The 22,983-nt window shown below is 41.7% G+C and overlaps 1 protein-coding gene across 13 annotated transcripts in view; it reads right to left on the reverse strand.

Annotated features, from left to right (window-relative positions):
- The window catches only part of dagla (diacylglycerol lipase, alpha), a 485,025-nt gene that overhangs the window by 52,314 nt on the left and 409,728 nt on the right, over positions 1–22,983 (reverse strand). For all 13 annotated transcript variants that reach the window (XR_005944203.1, XM_041197351.1, XM_041197355.1 and 10 more), the window contains 4 exons: positions 17,754–17,896; positions 15,781–15,849; positions 7,222–7,294; positions 2,179–2,372 (listed from right to left, as the gene is read on the reverse strand). Coding sequence is in view for 12 of the 13 variants with exons in the window: in XM_041197351.1 (XP_041053285.1) it covers positions 2,179–2,372; positions 7,222–7,294; positions 15,781–15,849; positions 17,754–17,896 (479 nt within the window). In the remaining variant the exon portion in view is untranslated. The remainder of the gene's footprint in view (positions 1–2,178; positions 2,373–7,221; positions 7,295–15,780; positions 15,850–17,753; positions 17,897–22,983) is intronic.

The raw sequence follows: 22,983 nt of genomic DNA on the forward strand, positions 1-22,983 counted from the left end.
AACTTAGTATCATATAATCACTTCCTCATGATTTGTTTATTGTATACCTTCAAGTTCTAAAGTAAGCTGTATGACGAGAAATCATCTCTTGACATCTCATTTAAAAAAAATACTATTCCCAGACCTGACATTACAACACTGGGTCATGATTTATTGTCAAATAATGGTGAGGCAATTGGTACTTTTCATTATTTATGCACAAATAGAAGAGCAACTTCAGGCAATGCCCAGTTTTCCAATTAAAGTCAAATACCTATAAAATGCTGTCTGAGCTGTGTTGCTCTGCTATTAGTTTCGTGAAAATATCATCCCGCTGCCTGGCCCACCATTCAAATGTATCAACTGTTGTGAAGCAGCTGTATTTGTGCAGCAGTTATGAACTAAACTTAACACAAAGTTATGTCTTGGAAATTTCAGTCTAGGTATCCTTTTAAAGTGTTAAGTGCTAAGTACTGCCAGTTAACACCTCTAACACTGTAAGTTAACTATTATAAATGCAGAATCTCATTCTTTTCGGTTTTAATTGCTGTTGGAAATTTAAAAAGAAAATATGTAAAATTTTGAATTTTGTATTTTTTTAAACTCACCTTTGTATTCTTTTTATTTTTCTCCCATTCCAGTCTTTCTTTTCCTCTCTTGATTTCTCTTTCCACATCTGATTTGGCATTAACTTCACCCATTCTAAGTTACACTTGCTGCTTAGTTCTTGCACCGTTAATTTTACAGTCTTTCAATCAGATTAGTTAAGGAGATACAGAGTTGGTGACCCTGTTCACCCAAGTCTGATGCCTGGTTTTCTTAGCTATGATGTTACTAGCTCACACTTTCAACAACTTGTCACACAAAAAATTTCAAAACTTGTAAGTGCAAGGACAAGTGTTACTGATGGCAAATTCAACATATACCCTGCAAAGCAAATTATGGCTGACTGTATCAGATCTCATTTCAAATTATTTGCTGCTGTAGGTTCCGATTTATGCTACTAGATGGTGACAGAGAGCTATAGAAGCACCTTTGTGCCACTTGGCAAGACTGGAGCACAGCACGGAGACAAAAAATGTAAGAGAAGAGAGCAGATCATTCAGCCCATCGGGTCATTCAATTAGATCATGGCTAATCTGCATTTAGCACCATTTTCCTTCCTTTTCTCCACATCCCTCAATAGCCATACTACAAAAATTTATCAATCATGAAAACTTCAATTGTTTGAGGAAGAGATCCAAATTTCTTTAACTTTTTGTGTTAAAAAGTGTCTGCTAATTTCACTCCTGAACAGCCTATAGCTCTCATTTTATATTTATGTCCCTTCTTGATTTCCTGTAGCACAGGAAAGAGTTTCACTGCATCTACCGCAGCAAATCCATTTAATGTTTGAAACACCTCAATTCGATCACCCCTCAACACCTATGCTCAAGGGAATACAAGCAATGTTTATCCTAGCTGTTCTCATAATTTAACCCTCTAAGTCCCAGTATCATTTGGAGGAATCTGGATTGCAACTACTCCAAGGTCAGAATATATTTTGAGATCATATGCCCAAAACGGAATACAAATTTAATGGGGTCTTACCAAAGCTTGCTATAACTGAAACTTCCTCCCTTTGCATTCTAGCCCTCTTGAGCCAACATTGCACTTGCCTATTTTGATTGCTCTTGTTACCTGACTACTGGCTTTTAGTGATTCTTGTAACTGTACTGTCAAATCTCTGCTTTTCAAAAGTCCATTATTTTTCACCATTTAGAAAATACTCCGATTTATCTTTCATGAGTCCAAAGTAGATGACCTCACATTTGTCCACACCAAACTCTAAATTTGCCATGGCTTTGTCCACTCAGTTAATCTATGTCCCTTTGCAACTTACTGCTTCCAACCGCACTACTTACTGTACCCCATCACTGCTAACTTAATGTCACCTGCAAACTTGGGTATACAACTCTATTTTCTTCATCCACACCATTAAAAGTGAAAAGTTGAAACAATAGATGCAGCAGGAATTTCCCCATGAAAGGCAGAAAGGAAGGGAAATTTAGAGTGAAATTATTCACTGGACCGTCACAATAGCTCTCTCTTCTCAGTTGACGCATAGACTAGTGATTCAAAGGAAAACAACCTGGAAAAAATGGGCTCATAGGTTGACAAAAAAAGTGAATCAGAGCTATCAATTTTGTAGATACCTACCACTTATCCTCAGGATGGTTGTGTATCACGTGAATAATCCGACCTGGTGGGTAGAGTGGGACGCTAGCAGAAAGGGCAATAGTAAGGTCACTGGGGTAGGTCCACTGCCTGTTACTCTGAACGTTAGTCACTTCTTCATCGTCCGGCAGTTCAGATTTAGGAATACATTTAGTACCGCCCATGATAATTCTCCACTACAGGAAGAGATTTAAAAAAAAAACGTAGGGATTTGAAAGTATCTTATTCATCAATAACACAGAACAATAACAAGGAGCAGGATAACTATCAGTCCCCAGTTTGTGTTGTCACCTGTTCCATTTTGAACTGAAATTTCAAAATTTCAGAAAATGTAAACTGGACACTACGGGCAGAATTTAATGGACCTGCCAGGCAGGACTTGTGAAAGGCAGAAGGCCGTGGGCAGAGTTCCCACTGCCGTCTCACTTCCCTCCAACTAATTCTCGGGCGGAATTGAGGCGGGCAACCTTCCCAAGCAGAGGCTAATATATGATCACTTAAGGGCCTCATCCTGCTGCTGGCAGTATTCAACAGTGGCTGACAGGGAACTCACCATCCAGGAAGGCTGCCTAGCAAATCTATCAGGTTTGCCATCAGCCTACCAAGACATGGGGTGGGGCCCATTGTCTCTGCGCCCAAATGATGAGCCTGATGTTGGGAAGGGGGGCCTTGCAGGAAGCCACGCCTCCACACCCCCCCACCACCACCCCCCACCCCACCCCCCCTGCCCCCATCGCCAGTGGTCCCCTCCTCAGGACCATAATCTGCCTTCACTCCCTGTAGTATTGGCCATTGGCTACCATTCCATGACACTGCCAGTACTGGAGAGAGGCCAGCCTCTGATTGGCCAGCAGCTCTCAGGGGTGGGATTTCTACCCTCTGCAGGCTTAATCCAATGGGAGGCCTGATGCTGCTCAGGTAAGTGTCTGATTGGAATGTAATTATGCAGGCCTCCCAGAGCAAAGTGACTCAGGCTCCTACTGGTTTTCCAACTGTTGAGAAGAACCCTGTCACCCACATTGAATCCAGCCCATTCACAGTATCTTTAGAGTGCAGAAAGAGGCCATTTGGCCCATCAAGTCTGCACTGGCTCTCTGAAAGAGCATTCCACCTAGTCCCATTCCCCTGCCTTATCCCCATAACCTTGCACATTCTCTCTTTTCAGGTGGCAATCCAATTCCCTTTTGAAAACCACAATTGAACCTGTCTCCACCACCCTTTCAGGAAACTTATTCCAGACACCAACCATCCTAGGGGTGAAAAAAAATTTGCTCACATCACATTCACTCCTTTTGCCAATTATTTTGAATCTGTGCCCTCTAGTTCTTGACATTCTCTTGAGTGGGAACAGTTTCTCACTATTTACCCTGTCCATACCCCTCAGGATCTTGAATATCTCCATCAAGTCTCCCCTCAGCCATTTTTTCTCCAAGGAAAACAGTCCCAGCCTCTCCAACCTATCCTCACAGCTACAGTTCTTTATCCCTGGAATCATTATCATGAATCTCCTCTATACACTCTCCAATCCTTTCTCAAGTATGAAGCCCAGAACTGGATGCAGTATTCCAGTTGAGGCCTAGTCAGGTTTTTAAAATAGAGGTAAATTTTAGCTATATACTTCTGTGTTTTTTATGTTTTGTTTGCTCATGGGGTGTGGCATCACTGGGAAAGCCAGTTGCCCATCTCTAATTGCTCTTGAGAAGGTATTGATGGTGAGCTGCCTTCTTGAACTGCTGCAGTCCATGTGGTGTAGATACATCCACAGTTGTTAGGAAGGAGGAGCGATATAGTTCTAAGTCAGGATAGTGCGTGTGGTTTGAACAGGAACTTGTAGGTAGTGGATTGAAGTACAAGGATAAGAAAGTCTTGTTACAATTGGATAGGGCTTTGGTGAAATCACATCTGGAATATTCTGTGCAGTTTTAGTCTCCATATCTAAGGAATGTTATACTTTCATTGGAGGTGGTACAGTGAAGATTCACTAGATTGGTTCCTGGGATGAGAGTGCTGTCTTATGGAAAGACTGGGTAAATTGGGCCTATATTCTCTGGAAATTAAACGATTAAGTTGATCTCATTGAAACATACAAGATTCTGAAGGGGTATGATCTTGGTAGACACAGAGATTGTTTCCGCTGGCTGGGAAGTCTAGAACATGGGGCACAGTCTCAGGATAAGGGGTCGATCATTTAGGACCGGGATAAGAAATTTCTTCACTCAAAGGATTGTGAATTTTTAGATTTGTCTATCACAGAGGCTTGCGGATACTCCATCATTGAGTATATTTAAGGTTGAGATTGACAGATATTTGGTCTTTCAGGGAATGCAGGGGTACGTAGAGTTAACAGGAAATCGGAGTGTAGGCAAAAGATCAGCCATGATGGTATTGAACAGTGGAGCAGACTTGAGGTCCACTCCTGCTCCTGTTCCCTACATTGTTAACATTATAGGAGTTTTGCTGGCTGCATTGAGACTGATGTGAATGGAACCAAGCAAGTAATACATTCAGAGATGGGCTACGAAGGAGAGAAGATCATTGCTGTCAGCTGTGTCAAATGCCAGAGGTCAAGCTGGACAATGACTGATGGCAAAAACTCTGTTACTCTTACAAGGGATCCAATTTTGAATTTTATATAGTAAAGGGCTAGTAATATTCTAAGTACTGGAAAGGTAACATTGAAATATTGCTGCTTAAGCAATTTTTTAACAAAGTCACAGAAAGGAGTCAAATGCCTATAGGAAGCTTTACCAGGAACATGTTGAATTTTAAACATAATGGTTATCTCAACCGCAAATCAGTACGTACAAAAGCAAAATACTCCAAATGCTAGAAATCTGAAAAAAACCCAGAAAATGATGGAAATATTCAGCAGGTCTGGCAGCACCTGTGGAGAGAATGCCAAATTGAAAGAATGACAAGTAAATCGTTGCTTCTTTTGGAAGAAATGTTTGGGGTCTTCGATGATGGGAAGGGAGGAGGTAAAAGGGCAGGTTTTGCATTTCCTGCACTTCCATGGGAAGGTGGTGTGGGAAGGGAATGGGATTTTTGGGTGATTGGGGAATGGACCAGGTGTCACAGAGGAAACAGTCCTTTTGGACTTCTGACGGGGAAGGATGGGGGAAAACATATTTGGTGGTGGCACCATGCAGTCATTGTGTGGACTTCCTAAAAACAAGCATTGAGACAAAGGTGCTCTGACTCTCTAGAAATAGAGTTGCCACATTTGTTCAATCTAAAACTGAATAGTGGTGAGTCTTAATGTTATAAATGTGTCATCCCACATGGGATTGAGCCAAGGCTTTCTGCATATACAAGTGAGTTGAACATATCCAAGCTTTGTCCCTTTACAATGTTTAAAAATATGGCATTTGAAAACCGGGTGCTTGCTACCCCATTTTGAGTTGTGAACATTGTCAAGCAGCTAGCCCCAAAACCAGACAGGCTAACACCAATTCTAGAAAGTATAGTTTTGGATTAGACAAAAAGTAGAACCCCACTCGCAGACCTCAGGGCACTTTTGACATCTATCTTTGTGCAAAGAAAAATGGGCTGTTTTGGTAGAGTGTGAGTGTTAAATAAACATTATTTCAACTCCTCTTTTATTCTATTAATATTTCTAGAGGGTTTTCAGTGTATATGCAAATGGTAATTTAATTTGGTTTTATGCTCATTATTATGCGTTAGTAGAATATTCTTGTGGGCAAGGACAATTCTAAACTGCTTTAAAGAAAGATCTGCGTTTATGATGCACCTTTCATGACCGCCAGGTGTCTCAAAGCACTTTACAGCCAGTGAAGTACTTTTAAGTGTAGCCACTGTTGTAATATTGGGAATGCAGTAGCCTATTTGCATACAGCTAACTCTCACAAACAACAATTTGATAATGACCAGACAATCTGTTTTTGTGATGTTGATTGAGGGATAACTCTCCTGCTGTTCTTCAAAATAGTGGCCTGAGATCTTTTACGTCCACCTGCAAGGGCAGATGGAGTTCTGTTTAAAGTCTCATCTGAAAGACGGCACCTCCTGCAGTGCAACACTCTCTTTGTACTGCACTGGGGTGTCAGCCTTGATTTTTGTGCTCATCCTGGCATGGAACTTGAACCTGAAAAATTAATGATACTCAAAATAAAGTAAAAACTTGCACCACAAACAGCTTCCTTCAGGCTCAGTTGATGCCAGGAGCATGTGTCTGTTCTGGTGGCTATCAATGGAGCCAGAGCTGACACTTTCTTTGCTTCTTTCTCCGTAGCATACCCCCAACTTTAACCCTCTTCTTCTGCTCCCTCCAACCCCACTTCCAACACCTGGTTTGAGGAGAGCATGGACTTTTTTGTCTGGAAGTTCAAAACTATCCATTGTTATGCCCTTCTTCATTGCTGGCCCATGAAATCAAATCACTCTGTAGCATCACAGCTAGCTCCACTTTTCCCTGATCAAGTTCATCTCCTTCATGAGACCAATCTGCTGTGTTCACAACCCTCCCCTAACCAAATAGCTAATATCGCTTCTGTGAATGCTCACTGACACCATAAATAGCTCCCTTTCCTTTCAAGATCTTTGTTCTAGTCTGTAAACTTGTCCCCTGCCCTGCCACATGCAACCTCCTGCAGCCCTACGTCCCAGCTCATGGTCTCTGCTCTTCTAGTTCTGATCTTTTTTCATACCCTTTTACCCGAGCACACCCCACATTGTTGTAGCGTGAAGTAGTTCACACTGCAGGATTCACAGAGGTAGCACAGGATTGTTCAAAAATAATTTTCTGCATTACTGGGAAATTATTTAGGCAAGAATATAGGGAAAAAGCAAAAATATATACATGTTTTGATGTTTCTGCAATGAATAGAGCTAGATAATGATAATAATAACAGCTTTTAGAAGTATCTACTGAAATAAACAAAATTAGTATATTCTGGTCATTGGAGTGTGCTTCAATAGTGTATTCAGATGCTTGATGGAAAGAAATAAACTTTAGGAGGAAGTACATTCCGAAAAAGCACAAGCTAGAAGAATGGGAAGGCATACCTTAGGTTTATTGCTCTTCTGCAACACATCAAGTAGGTGTCTACGAAAGACTTCTAGCTGGGACAGACCAAGTCTACAGGAACATAAGAATAGTAATGCAATAGGTAATGCTAAATACAAGAAAGGTACTTGTACAAAGACTGCATGTCGAACCAACTGCACACAAATGAAACTGCACCAACTAACTTGATCTTTTGTCTAATGTGACCAGGGAATGGAGGCTGCCCAAACAAATGTGATTTGTAGCAGGTTCAATTAAAATATTAGAGTGCAGAACCAGAATCTTTTAAATCCTAACTTTCAACCTATTTTTACGTGCTAATTGCCTGACATTTGTATGCTTTGCTACAGTGAACAAATTTACCTGTCAATTCATTCAAAGCCATGAATATTTCAGCTTTATTATTTATTACAGCAAGCTCCATGATGATGCAGCCATCATCCTATAATGCTGAATTTCAACTACAGCCATCAGAATCTATATTTAATACAAGGCAAGGTGGGAAATTTTACCCAGTGCAAAACCTGTGTGAGGAGGTTTAAGACGATTGACAAGAACATGTACACAGTAAACTGTACCAAAGAATATATGAATATTTGAGTACAATAAAATCTTAATTTACATCATGTTTTGCAAAATGAAATCTTTTGCTCCATTATTAAGTGAAATATGTAGTAATTTGGCTATTTAAACAAAAATTGTCTTTGTATATACACCACCTTCCACATGTAGAGCATAGTCAACTTGTGGTATTAGCTTTCAGTCCCAGGACACAATACTAGAAATAAACAAACCTTTTCTGCCACGCATGCAATTAGTGATTCACCCACCCACCCCAAAAAAGGCTACCATCTTTTCTAGACTTTCAGAAAACCAGATTTTGTCAGGCTGCTTCTAAAAGGAAATAATTGCTCGACAAACTGACAATTGTTATCAAATGATAAATAAAATATTTTCTTCACTATTTAATGATGAATATTAGAAAGATGCACAGAAATTTCTTGACTCACATTACTCAATGCTTCTTCACAAATGCGCATTCAAAACAAAAGGAATATGTTCAAGTCTTACACATTTTTGAATTACCAGGAAGCTTAGGGAGCTTATAGTTCCCCATTGCTTTCTCCATAGCAATGCCTTGGCCAATCAGAGTCAACTTGCTAACCAATCAGTACCTTTTCTCTAATAGTATAAATTGTGATCGCCTGAAATTTGGCATTCTTGTGTTTGTCCTGATGAGTGCAAGGCGAAAAGCTTTGGCACCATATCTCTCATTTCAGTAATATACTAGTTCTGTACTACCAAGGAGTGTTCAATAGTAAATAGGCTTATACATTTCAGCCTGGGCACCACACCTTAGGATAGATACACTGGCCTTCAAGGCCCACATTCAGCAAATGAAATATGGGTTAAAATTTTAAACTATGATGTCTGTATTCCCTTGAATAAAGAAGTTTCAAAGGTGTTCTAATTATAGTGTTTTCAGATAATTAAAAGATTTGATAAGACAGATAGAGAGGAGCTATTTCTTCTGGTGTGAGAGTTCAGAACACGGGTGCAATTAGAACTAGGCTATTCAGGGGGTGATGTCAGAAAGTACTTCATCACACAAAGCGTGGTAAAAATCTGTAACACACTCTTCCAAAAAGCTAGATCAATTGAAAATTTCAAAACTGAGATTGATTATGTTACGATCCACCATAGAGACTGATGACTTTTAAGAGATATGAATTTTCCAGTGACTGATAAAAAGGATCACGTGACAAGATTTCCTGCTTTAAAATTTTTACTGTAACAAACATACATTAGTAAGTAGGCAACTAATACACTGAACTACCAAAAAGGTATTCCCAATTAACTTACAGCCAAAAACCCCATGCCACGTTTAAATGTTACACTGTACTATCCGCAGAATTGTAGTCTTGTGCTTAAAATCCAAAACTCCTCCTGGCTCTAATAGGATCTCTTCTCTCTGTTTCACCAGGGTGAATCTTCCTTTTAAACAAAGTTCCCTTCGCCCAACCCTTTGAGCATAATCAGATGGACTTCGCATTGCATGGTACCCTCTGGTGATTCCATGGTCTTTAATTCTTCACAATTCTTGTTTCCTTGAAAATGGGTTCAGTCCTCACCAGCTCTCCACTCGGTGGTTAACCCAAGAACAGTCCTCTTCTTCCTCCTCCCATAGCAGCACCTGTTGTGAATCTTCTTCCCTGAATCATTTGATTTGACTTCCTCTGAGAATCTGAAAGCAGCAAGAACAGCTGCCTTTCTCCCTTGTGGTCAGGTGTTAAAATTTGCATCTTACTTTCAATTTGTTTCAACCTGGGTCCCTGCCCCCATGGCAACCAGGTAACATGGGCTTGTCTCCGGACAGACTTCGCATGAGGTCACATACCGCTCTCCACTACTCTATTTTACCTTGAATTAAGGGAGACTGTTTACAACATAACCAACATTTAACATCCAGAGGTCATAACAGTTAGGCAAGCTTATTAAAGAGTACAGAACCAATGTAGGTAAGTGGACTGAAGGGACACATTAGCCATGATCCAACTGAATGGCAGAATAGGCTTGAGAGGCTGAATAACCCATTCCTGTTCCTATATTCATATGCAACATGGTGAAAGGATAAAATTCAATATGAATATTAAGGAAGCGAATATCGTTTTCTGTTCAACCAGAATATTAGCTAACTTTGCAAGTTAATGAGCTTTGTACACAGATGATGTTTTTCTCATGCCCTGATATATGCCCACATTTTTAAGAGATATAGTTGAGTTCCCATATACTGCTTAACCTCATTAAAGAGGCTTGGTTGAAGGCCAAAAGCTATCCTTTGTGTTAGAGAATCAGATATGGAAATGGGGGTGGGGGTGGTGGAGGGGAGAAGAAAGAGGTGAGAAGAAGTAACTAAAACAATATGGCCAGGTGTTTCACTGCAATTCAAATGAGTTGAAGTTTAATGAATTTATTTGCCCTAATCACTAACTGGCCAGATTTTTCAACCGCAGCAATTATTTGAACACATTTTTAGTTTAAGTTATATTTTCATTCAGTAATCTTGAGGTCCTATTGGCCATGTCCCTATCATAAATGGATCATAATCTATAAAGCTACATGATTGTGTTGACACATGGGGAATTTTACGCTCAGCCTTATTGTCATGAAGAGATATTGTTTATTATATTATTGGAAATTATTTTTAAATTGGACTTGCAGTAGGGTCTGTGCCTGCGTGTGGCTTAATTGGATTAAAGCTAGCTATTCTGGGTGCTTTGATGTATAGTAGTTTGAAATATTAATTAGATAAACGTAAGGCTAGAAGGTAAAGAGTACATTTGCATTTGTTGAATAAACTGTTCAAAAGAAGGGAATAAAATCTTGCACCTAGCTAGGAGACACCAAGCAATGTGTTTATATTACTAATAAAATTGGTGCGATGAAAACGAGTTTATTGCTAGAAGATGTGGAGTTCAAAGGCCTAGTGATACAATGAGAGTTTACATTCAAAAGGAAGGCTAGGTATAAACAGAAAGGAGTTTTGTACGTGCAGGTCAGAGGCATGTTAGATCTAGGCAGACTGTAAGCCCTACAACTGTGTCTGCAAAGGAACCAAATTGCAAAGAACCTCATTTTGAATTCATAAGGTCAATTGTGCTTTGCCTGGTGTCTGTTTAAAGTCTATGGGTTACTGTTGCCTTGGTGAAGATTTACCTGGGAGTGATTCATTTGTTTAAAAGTTATTATGGTAGTTATGTATAGACATGTGTATGTGCTTAATTTCTTGTTAAATTAATAAATGTTTAATTTAGTTTATATAAGAATATAAGAACATAAGAACTAGGAGCAGGAGTAGGCAATTCAGCCCCTCGAGCCTGCCCTGCCATTCAATACGATCATGGCTGATCTCATTTCGGCCTCAACTCCAATTTCCCACCCTCTCCTCAGAACCTTTCAACCCGTTACTAATTAAAAATCTGTCTATCTCCTGCTTAAATTTATTCAGCATCCCAGCATCCACTGCACTCTGAGGTTGTGAATTCCACAGATTCACGATTCTTTCAGAAAAGTAATTCCTCCTCATCTCTGATTTAAATCTACCACCCCTTAGCCTAAAACTATGGTCTCTCATTCTAAAATGCCCCACAAGTGGAAACATTTGCTCCACGTCTACTTTGTCTATCCCCTTTAGCATCTTATATACCTCAATTAGATCTCCTCTCATCCTTCTAAACTCTGGTGAGTATAGGCCTAAACTGCTCAATCTCTCCTCATAAGACAAGCCCCGCATCTCTGGAATCAATGTAGTGAACCTCCTCTGAACCGCCTCCAATGCAACTACATTCTTCCTCAGGTAATGGGACCAAAATGGTACAGTACTCCAGGTGCAGTCTCACCAATGCCTTGTACAGTTGTAACAACACTTCCCTATTTTTATACTCTATTCCTTTAGCAATAAATGCCAAAACTCCATTTGCCTTCCTTATTATCTGCTGTCCCTGCATACTAGCTTTCAGCGATTCATGCACGAGGACACCCAGATCCCTCTGCACTGAAACATTCTGAAGTTTCTCTCCGTTTAAATAATAAGTCGCCTTTTTATTCTTCTGACCAAAATGGATAACGTCACGCTTATCCACGTTAAACTCCATCTGCCAAATTTTGGCCCATTCACCTAACCTGTCCATATCCATTTGTAAATTTCTTATTTCTTCATTGCAACTTACTTTCCCACCTATTTTGGTGTCATCTGCAAATATAGCTATAGTACCTTCTATCCCTGAATTCAAGTCATTTATATAGATTGTAAATAGTTGGGGCCCAAGGACTGAACCCTGTGGCACCCCACTAGTTACAGCTTGCCAGCCAGAAAAAGACCCATTTATCCCAACTCTCTGCTTTCTGTTGGTTAGCCAATCCTCTATCCAAGCTAATATATTACCCCTAATTCTGTGAGATCTTATCTTGTGTACTAATCTTTTGTACGGCACCTTATTAAAGGCCTTCTGGAAATCCAGATATACTACATCTACAGGATCCCCATTATCCACTTTGCTTGTCACATCTTCAAAGAACTCTAGCAAGTTAGTCAAACATGATTTACTCTTCATAAAACCATGCTGAATTTGATGGATTGCATTTTGACTTTCCAAATGCCCCATTACTACTTCCTTTATAATGGATTTCAATAATTTCCCAACAACAGACATTAAATTAACTGGTCTATAGTTTCCTACTTTCTGCCTCCCCTCCTTTTTGAATAAGGGCGTTATATTAGCATCTTTCCAATCCACTGGAACCTTTCCAGAATCCAGGGAATTTTGGAATATTATAGCCAATGCATCCACAATCTCCGCTGCCACTTCCTTTAAGACCCTGGGATGTAGGCCATCAGGTCCTGGGGACTTGTCACCCTTTAATCCCAATAGTTTGCTCAGTACTTTTTCTCTAGTGATGGTGATTGTTCTAAGTTCCTCCCTCACTATACCCTCTGCACTACCTGTTACTATTGGGGTGGTACTAGTGTCCTCCACCGAGAAAACTGAGACAAAATATTGATTAAGCGTCTCTGCCATTTCTGCGTTCCCCACTATTAACTCCCCAAGGGACCAACATTCACTTTAGCTACTCTCTTTCCTTTTATATACTGTAGAAGCTTTTGCTAACAATTTTTACATTTTGCGCTAGTTTTCTTTCATAATTTACCGTTGCTCTTATTATTTTTTTAGTAACCCTTTGCTGATCTTTAAAAGTTTCCCAATCTTCCAGCCTGCCACTGACCTTTGCAATGTGGTATGCATTAGTTTTTGCCTTTATGTTATCTTTAATTTCCTTGCTTAGCCATGGATGCTTTCCCCCCCTCTTACCATCTTTCTTCCTCTTTGGAATATATTTTACTTGGGAGGAATTGAATATCACCTTAAATATCTGCCACTGTTCACCAACTGTCCTCCCTTGTAGTCTTCCTGCCCAGTCCACTAGGGCCAAATCTGCCCTCATGCCTATGTAGTTACCTTTCTTTAACTCCAGAACACTAGTGTGGGACTCAAGTTTCTCGCTCTCAAACTGAACTTGAAATTCTAGCATGCTATGATCACTCTTCCCTCGAGGATCCTTTACTATGAGATCATTAATTAATCCCATCTCATTACACAAAACCAAATCCAGAATAGCCTGCTCCCTGGTTGGTTCCACAACATATTGCTCCAAGAAACAATCACTAATACACTCTTCGAACTCTCCCTCGGGGCTACCCTTGCCAATTTGATTAGTCTAGTCTATATGCATATTAAAAATCACCCATGATTATTGCTGTGCCTTTCTTACATGCTCCCAGTATTTCCTGGTTTATATTGTGCCCTACTGCTGAACTACTGTTTGGGGACCTATAGATTACTCCCACCAGGGACTTCTTTCACTTGCTATTTCTTATTTCTACCCAGACTGACTCTACATCTTGCTCTCCCATTTCTATATTATTTCTCACTATATCACTGATCTCTTCCTTTACTAATAAAGTTACACCACCTCCTTTTCCTTCCTGCCTATCCTTCTGACATATAAAAACCTCTTGAAGCTTGTAGTTTCATTCCTGAATTCAGAGCTGCATTTCAAACATACCAATTGAAAATATAGGTTGAGGCAGCCGTTCAAGTTTCCCTCTGGGATTTAAACAACTAAGCCTTTACCAACTGCTGTATCATAACACTTATATAGATTAATTTGAGTGTAGATTTGTGTGTAAGACAGTAAGGCAACAAGGAGCCCTAGCAAAGTTGGAGTCAATGGGAATCGGGGGAAAATTCTTCATGGTTGGAGTCACGCCTAGCACAAAGGCAGATAGTTGTGATTGTTGGAGATCAATCAACTCGGTTCTAGGACAACACTGAAGGAGTTCTTCAAAGTAGTGTCCTAGGTCCAACCATCTTCAGCTGCTTCATTAATGACCTTCCTTCCATCATAAGGTCAGAAATGGGGATGTTCACTGATGATTGCACAATGTTCAGCACCATTCGTGACTCTCAGATGCTGAAGCAGTCCATGTCCAAATGCAGTAAGACCTGGACAATATCCAGGCATGGGCTGACAAGGGTTCACTATCGCTGGGTCAAAATCCTGGAGCTCTCTCCCTAACAGCACTGTGGGCGTACCTGCAGCAGTTCAAAAAGGGAGCTCAAAACCACCTTCTCAAAGGCAATTAGGGTTGGGCACTAAATGCTGGCCACAGTGATGCCCACATCCCATGAATGAATAAAAAAAGCTTCACTTCAGCAAATTCCAGTGCATTTTGAGCACATTTCCCCAATTGCAAATGAGCGGAACCTCATGTCTCATGTCTGAGCCTATGTCTCAGGGAAATAGTATATGAAAAAGTATTTCAAATCTCATGACAATCTGAAGTGCTCTTCCTTTATTATTTTCAAATAGTACAGCTTCTGAAATGAATGCAGGTCTTGTATCCAATATTCAGTAATGGAACAAATTTAGTTGTATTCATTCAGCAACTCACCATAGGAAACAAATATGTGGTTCCTAATTACTTATGAAGCAGTATCTTAAGTATTTAACACAACAGAGAGAACTTTCCCACATCAGATAGGCAAGAGTACCATATACTCAGTCAGACATAGTGCTATTTGATTTTGTGACTGCTCTATTTAAATCACCTCAGCAAGCACCACCTTCTTTTCAACATTATAAAAATGATACAATTATTAACTGCAGACTGCCCAACTCCTGCTAATTTCCTTTCTAAAGCCAGGACTTGACACCAGGGGCAGAATTTTGCCGTTGGCGAGCAGGGGGCGGGGCCCACTTGCCGACATGTAAAATGACGCGGGATGACGTTGGACGGAACCCCCGATGTCATCCCAGCCCATTTAAATTTTCAGGAAGGCGGGCCCACAGCAAAATCAGCTGCAGGCCCACCGACCTGTCAATGGCCAATTGAGGCCATTGACAGGAGCAATTATACAATTAAAGGACCTGCCTGTCCAACCTTAAGATTGGCGGGCAAGCCAGGAGCCCCGGCGGGCAATAGAAAAAACATGAAACCTCATCCACCGGCGGGATGAGGTTTCGTGTAGGGTTTTAAAAAGTTTAACTTTTTACATAAACTTATTATGTAAATTATGAACATGTCCCATCTCATGTCATGCTGGGCAGGCCAATTAAGGCATAAAATGGCGGCGGGCCCCGCTTCTCCAGCGGGGATCGGCTCCCCGCCTGCCAGACATTGGGTCGGGCCCGTCCGCCCAACAGGCAGAAAATTCTGCCCCAGGTAAATAAGACCAAAAGCTATAATCAGAGCTAAGAGAATAGATAAATCCACCATGTGTTCCACATCCTGAACATTGATCTTGCTGTATCGCAACACAAAACTGAAAAAAATCAATAAAAACAATTGAATAAAGCACATAAAACTTATCCTTGAGATCTACAAAAATTCTAGCAGAGAATCAGGGTTGTAGATAGTAAAAAAGCACAGATTGAGGTTCCAATGTATTACAGTAGGTTGAGCATGTGGTAAAATTAAATAAGATTTCTCAACTTGCCTTGGTACCAGATCCTTCCCTAAGATGACAGATGTCACAAACTCCTTTGAGTATTCCATTGCATCGCAGCTAAGGATTAAATGAGAAGATATATTAGAAAAGAACAATTAAACTGATAACTTCTTTAACTGTAAGTTGTAGGCATGGTAATGCTGAAGGGCATTCAACATCTCACATCAACAGATCAAATACAAAACAGCAAAGAAAGACATACTTACATAAACTCAAAGGAATACTTAATAAGCTAATGTGATGTACATTTTTCATGTAGAACAAAATTAGCATTTTCTTTCCTCTTTTCTCTCCTAAACACAATGATTCTTGCGAGGACATGATTCCATGGGCAACAACTGCCATCAAGTATTTTGTCCAAGTGTACATTCTTTATTTGAGAGTTTAGGCTGTAGCCTTCAGCAGACTATTTGATCTTGGGGCAATCACAGCAAACCCCAAAGCTGTCCTCACCCAACATCCAAACATGTACTTTCCAGCTGGATTGGTAGTTTAGAACTAGGAATATGGATCCTGACTGATTTGCCCCTAATCCAGAGATACTGAAGTCAAATTATATTGTCTGAAAAGGTAACAAAGCATAATGGAGTATAGGCAAGGACTGAGACAATCTGATCTTTAAGGTTCAGTACTACACCAGGCAGTGGCTTAATGTACAAGGTCAAGGAGGAGTCAATAATATTTTATTTTAATATACGCTTACCATAGTGATCTACCTTTTTAATATTTCTGTGTTTTGATAAATTGTTAAAGGAAATGTAATAAAGTAAATTAAACCAATCCAATGAAGCTTGGTAAACTCACAGAAAATATCACAACCAACAGAAGCATGATTAGTTTTTTTAAACGTATCTTTTAAAGAAGCCTCTTTTACATTGAAGGACATGCTGATTGGTATAAATTGGAACTTGATCAGTATTCCAATTAACCAAATCCTTGTTTTACTTTTTTTATCTTGTGCAAATTAGGATGAGCGATGACAAGTATAGAAAACAAAGCTCTTCCTAAGATAAAAGCAAAAAACTGCCGATGCTGGAAATCCAAAACAAAAATAAAAATACTTGGAAAAACTCAGCAGGTCTGACAGCATCTGCGGAGAGGAACACAGTCAACATTTCGAGTCCGTATGACTCTTCAACAGAACGTCATACGAGCTTGAAACGTTGACTGTGTTCCTCTCCGCAGGTGCTGTCAGACCTGCTGAGTTTTTCCAGGTATTTTAATTTTTGTTCTGTAAAGCACTTCCTATGTTGGGTACTAAATGTTAGTACTCAGTAATTCCTTGTCAAGCCCCTTCTACTCTGCCCAAAGAATGTACTTTTAGCAAATCGGAATGCTACCATCAGTTTCAGCTCAGAGGTACACTGTATTTGTAATAAAGTGCAACATGTGTACAGTGACAGTGTTTTTAATATTTTTAAGATAGATGTATTAACAAAAATAGTTCATACATATTTCAACTCCTATTTAGTTTAAACCATACCAAAATATAATTAATCTTATCAGTTGCTGAATAAAATACATAATTGAAACTATAGATTAATTGCAGGGGGAGCTAGTGGTGTAGTGGTAATATCACTGAACTAGTAATCCAGAGGCTCAGGCTAATGCTCAGGGAACATGGCTTCAAATCCCACCACAGTAGCTGGTGGAATTTGAATTCAGTTAATAAATCTGGAATATTAAAAAGCTAGTCTCCGTGAAATCAATGAAACTATCATTGACATTTGTAAAAACCCATCTGGTTCACTAATGTTCTTTAGGGAGGGAAATCTGCCTTCCTTACCTGGTTTGGCCTAAATGTGACTCCATAGCAATGTGGTTGACTCTTAATTGTTCTCAGAAATGGCCTAGCAAACCATTCAGTTGGACAACAAATGCTGGCCTGTCCAGCGATGCCCATGAAAGAATGAAAAAAAGAGATTACAATGATCTATCTGTAGCACAACATATGCACTTACCTAAGAAGTCCTCCAGGTGGAGAGTATGCATAACAATGTAGGGTGGGGTACTGGGGTCTGAGCAGGAAAGAAAGAATAGCTGCAGTTCCAGCTCCTAAAGAATGTCCAACCACGACTAATCCATAATGTTTGGTCCCTCTTCCCTGGTGGTAAATAAGAGAAGCATAAGCATAGATTTCCCTTTCTGGTTTTGATGTTTACTGTAATCATAAATGACATATGCTCAGAAACTTGTTCTATCAGTAGATTGCAATACGTGAGGTACTGCTATTTAATTAAGCAATTCAAATAATATTAATTACCTCTTTCTTAAAAAAAACTGTTTAAAGTACCTGATTTCCCAACCTCTACACCCATTGGCCGATAAGCAAAATAATGGGCGGGACTTTCCAGTCCCTCTTGTGTAAAAACAGGTTGTCATTCTGCCCTCACAACTTTCATGGCGGGTTGGGTTGCCTGCTTCGCCATTTTGGGAACTGTATTTGCATGCCTTTGCATCTCGTGAACGCTCAGTAAAAAGCCAGCTTACCAGAATCATGCTCCCACTCTAAATCTGATGGCCAAATCTAACTAACGGTATATTAGCCTGGTGTGAATCATGACTAGATATAACTGATGTGCTCCTGGCGAACTGTACTTCACTCATGACTTGTGCATGCAGCGCTCGCCTACCTTTCATTGCACGGCTCTCACTGCTGCTCCGACTCCATGCCAAGTCTGCTCAGGCAAGGCCAGCGGGAAGGGAAAGGTAGGCTGGAAGGCACGTGCTTGACTAGGGGGAGTGACAGGAAGGTGGGAGGCGTGTGGGAAGGCAGGGGATGAGACTAGACAGAGACAAGGGGCTGGAAGGTACTTGCGTGACTTTGGGGGAGAGGTGGAATGAGACTAGACAGAGGCAAGGTAAGGGGCTGGAAGGCATACACTTGATGAAGTGTGGGGGGGTGACTGGAGCCTGGGTGGGAAGGGGTAGATAGCGAAACATGCTGTGGGGTGGGTGAGGGTCTGGGGGTGCCGTTGAATGGAGCACTGGAGCGAAGGGGTGGACAGAGACACATGAGTGGGGGGGTTACTGGAGCACAGGAGGAAAGGGGTAGACAGAGACACATGACAAGGGGGGGGGTTGACTGGAATACAGGAGGGAAGGGTGGATGCAAAGGCAGTCCTGCGTCAGTGTGTACCAAGTAGTCAGAAACATAGAAACTAGGGGCAGGAGTAGGCCATTCGGCCCTTCGAGCCTGCTCTGCCATTCATCATGATCATAGCTGATCATCCAACTCAATAGCCTGCTCCCGCTTTCTCCCCATACCCTTTGATCCCTTTCGCCCCAAGAGCTATATCTAACTCCTTCTTGAAAGCATTCAATGTTTTGGTCTCAACTACTTTCTGTGGTAACGAATTCCACAGGCTCACCACTCTCTGGGTGAAGAAATTTCTCCTCAACTCAGTCCTAAATGGCTTACCCCATATCCTCAGACTGTGACCCCTAATTCTGAACTCCCACACCATCGGGAACATCCTTCCTGCATCTACCCTGTCTAGTCCTGTTAGAATTTTATAGGTTGCTATGAGATCCTCCCTCATTCTTCAGAACTCCAGCGAATATAATCCTAATTGACTCAATTTCTCCTCATATGTCAATCCCACCATCCCAGGAATCAGTTGGGTAAACCTTCGCTGCACTCCCTCTGTAGCAAGTACATCCTTCCTCAGATAAGGAGACCAAAACTGCACACAATATTCCATGTGTGGTCTCACCAAGGCCCTGTATAATTGCAGCAAGACATCCCTGTTCCTGTACTTGAATCCTCTGGCTCTGAAGGCCAACATACCATTTGTCTTCTTTACCGCCTGCTGCACCTGCATGCTTACCTTCAGCGACTGGTGTACAAGGACACCCAGGTCTCGTTGCACATTCCCCTCTCTCATTTTATAGCCATTCAGATAATAATCTGCCTTCCTGTTTTTGCTACCAAAATGTATAACTTCGCATTTATTCATATTATACTGCATCTGCCATGCATTTGCCCACTCACTCAGTTTGTCCAAATCACACTGAAGCATCTCTGCATCCTCCTCACAGCTCACCCTCCCACCCAGCTTTGTGTCATCTGCAAATTTGGAGATATTACATTTAGTTCCCTCATCTAAATCATTAATTATATATTGTAAATAACTGGGGTCCCAGCACCAATCCCTGTGGTACCCCACTAGCCATTCGGAAAAAGACCCGTTTATTCCTACTCTTTGTTTCCCGTCTGCCAACCAGTTTTCTATACATCTCACTACACTACCCCTAATCCCATGCGCTTTAATTTTACACGCCAATCTCTTATGTGGGACTTTGTCGAATACCTTCTGAAAGTCCAAATAAACCACATCCACTGGCTCCCCCTCATCAACTCTACTCGTTATATGCTTGAAAAATTCCAGTAGATGTCCAACAGATTTGTCAAGCATGCTTTCCCTTTCATAAATCCATGCTGACTCTGCCCGATTCTGCCACTGTTTTTCACGTGCTCAGCTGTTAAATCTTTTATAATGGACTCTAGAATCTTCCCCCACCACCGATGTCAGGCTGACTGGTCTATAATTCCCTGTTTTCTCTCTGCCTCCCTTTTTAACTAGTTACATTATCTACCCTCCAATCTGTAGAAACTGTTACAGAGTCTATTGAATCTTGGAAAATGACCGCCAATGCATCCACTTTTTCTAGGGCCACTTCCTTAAGTACTCTGGGATGTAGATTAGCAGGCCCTGGGGATTTCTCGGCCTTCAATCCCATCAATTTCCCCAACACCAGTTCCCTACTAATACTGATTTCTTTCAGTTCCTCCCTCTCACTAAACCCTGTGTTCCCTAACATTTCTGGTATGTTATTAGTGTCCTCCTTTGTGAAGGCAGAACCAAAGCATGTATTTAGTTGGTCAGCCATTTATTTGTTCCCCATTATAAATTCCCCTGTTTCTGACTGTAATGGACCTACATTTGTCTTCACCGATCTTCTTCTCTTCAAATACCTATAGGGCATGAATGCAAGGGCAGCCCTGGGACTGTGCATTCCATATAGTCAGGGCCTGACAGTAAAGGCAGTCCTGGGACTGTGTGCACCATGTTACAAGGCTATGCCTGGCACGCATCTTGGTCACAGTTCAGGGAGGGGGTGTGCCTGTCTGTGTAGTGTCAGTCATGCAGAGCATGGTGTGCAGGGCATGGCCAGTCCCTCACATGTTTCGGTTCTGGGGGTGGTGGCTTGGTACTGGGTGGCAGATAGCACAGTCACAGCCAGGGAATACATCTGTAGCCTGTAAATGCGAACTGGTAAGTAAGAAGGAGGCACTCGATGGTCTCATGGGGAGGGTCTTGGTAGGTCACTGTGCATAGGGCCTCAAGATAGGGAGAGGTGATGTTGACATGGGGCATGGGGACATCCACAGAAAATAGTTTGGGGTAGGACAGGGATATATACAAGCATAATGATGGACTCCACAGTTAATGGGGGAGTGATTGGAGAGAGGGAATCTTGCACATCATACTCTTCCAGGATGATAGGAGAGACTTGGACAGTGACGGGGGATGGTTGGTTGGAAGCTGGTCTCTTAATCGAAGCAGGGCATCAACAGCCAATGGAATAACACAGTTTAAAAACAACTGTAGGAAAAAAAATCACCATGGGAAGGGTCTGAAGGCTTGTGGGAAGAGTTGACTACTGCACTTTTGGTCCAAACGAAAGGGCACCCTTTCTACTAGTACAGGACAGGGAGACAAGGCTCAGCTGAGAATGTTAGGAAGGTTCAAATGCCAATTGAAGGATTTGGCAACTCAGCTCTTGGTGCATATTCTTGTGAGGATCCATTACGGCTTGGGGCCAAATGTTGACTGGGTTCGAATGATCATTTGTCCCTCTCACAGGAACGTGCAAATGTCAGAAGGATCCAACTGTAAAGGGGCTATGGCTAAAGTACATATGCAAAACGCTCCAAAGATCCCTACCATGGCAGCTGAGAAGTCCAGACTTTACACGACCCAATGATTACAGTCATTATATTAGTGGGCTCCAGTCTACTCCGAAGGAGGTAGCCTGACCATGCCCTGACTGAGGTTGATAATGCCTCACTGTACTCATCCAAATCCAACCTCCTTTGTGATGTGCTACAATGCCTAGGGCACTGGGGAGGGAAGGGTAAGGGAAACTCAGCTTCCAATGATCTGGGGATGGAATGCCTAGAATGAGGACAGCCCAAGTGATGCAAGATGATCACCGAGGGTAATGTTCAATCAGGTCTCTGATCATTTTGTTCACAGACATGAGGAGGAGTGAAGAGTGGAGGCAGCAGGCAAGGCTGCCTTTTTCATGAATCCCATGCAACTGAGGAGGAGAAGAAGGGCCCATTGCTGTCAGGCAGGGCAAAAGTAAGAGCATCACCCTGAGGAACATAGGCCATTGGGGCCCCATGAAGACCCAGAAGCTGAGGAAATCAGATCAATTCTACAGAGGGGTTTGGCGTGACCCAGGGTGCACTGAAGACATACCTCATACTTGCAGATGAGCGAGAGACAGTGCCACAGATGCCTTCTGCCACATTCTTCAGGAGGTTCTGACGTTGCAATGGACTGGGAGGCCATCCATTGTCAGTGTTTCTAAAGGTGACTGCCGCATTCAACTTTTTTGTAACTGGTTTGTTCCAGGGCTCCACTAAGGACATCTGCAGAATATCACAATCTTCCACTCATAAGTGCATGCGAGAGGTCACCAATGTCCCATTCAGTAAGGCACCAGGCTGCCAGAGCAGTGGGACCTGCAGCGGTCTCCAGCTTCCCACAGGTGCAGGGCGCCATATACAGCACACACGTAGCATTAAGAACTCCCTGGCAGCAGTCACACTGACTCCTCGATAGAACAGGCTTCCACTCTCTCAACTTGCAGCTGATCTGTGATCACCAAAGACAGATCATGCAGGTCTGTATGAGATACCCTGTGAGCTTACACAACTCTTACGTCTTGAGTCACTTGCATGTGCCAGAGGGCCTCAGCCCATTCAGGGTTGGCTCATCGGTGATAAAGGCTACCCTAAAAGACGTGGCTAATGACACATGTTTAGCGGCTACAGACTGCTTCACAGGAGAGATACAATGTGGCTCATTCTGCAACATGCTCCTTGATTGAACAGACTATTAGCATGCTGAAGATGCATTTCAGATGTCTGGACCGGCCAGGCAGTGCTCTCCCTAG

This window comes from Carcharodon carcharias, chromosome 10 (genome assembly GCF_017639515.1).
Source record: "Carcharodon carcharias isolate sCarCar2 chromosome 10, sCarCar2.pri, whole genome shotgun sequence".
In the NCBI taxonomy this organism is placed as follows: Eukaryota; Metazoa; Chordata; class Chondrichthyes; order Lamniformes; family Lamnidae; genus Carcharodon; species Carcharodon carcharias.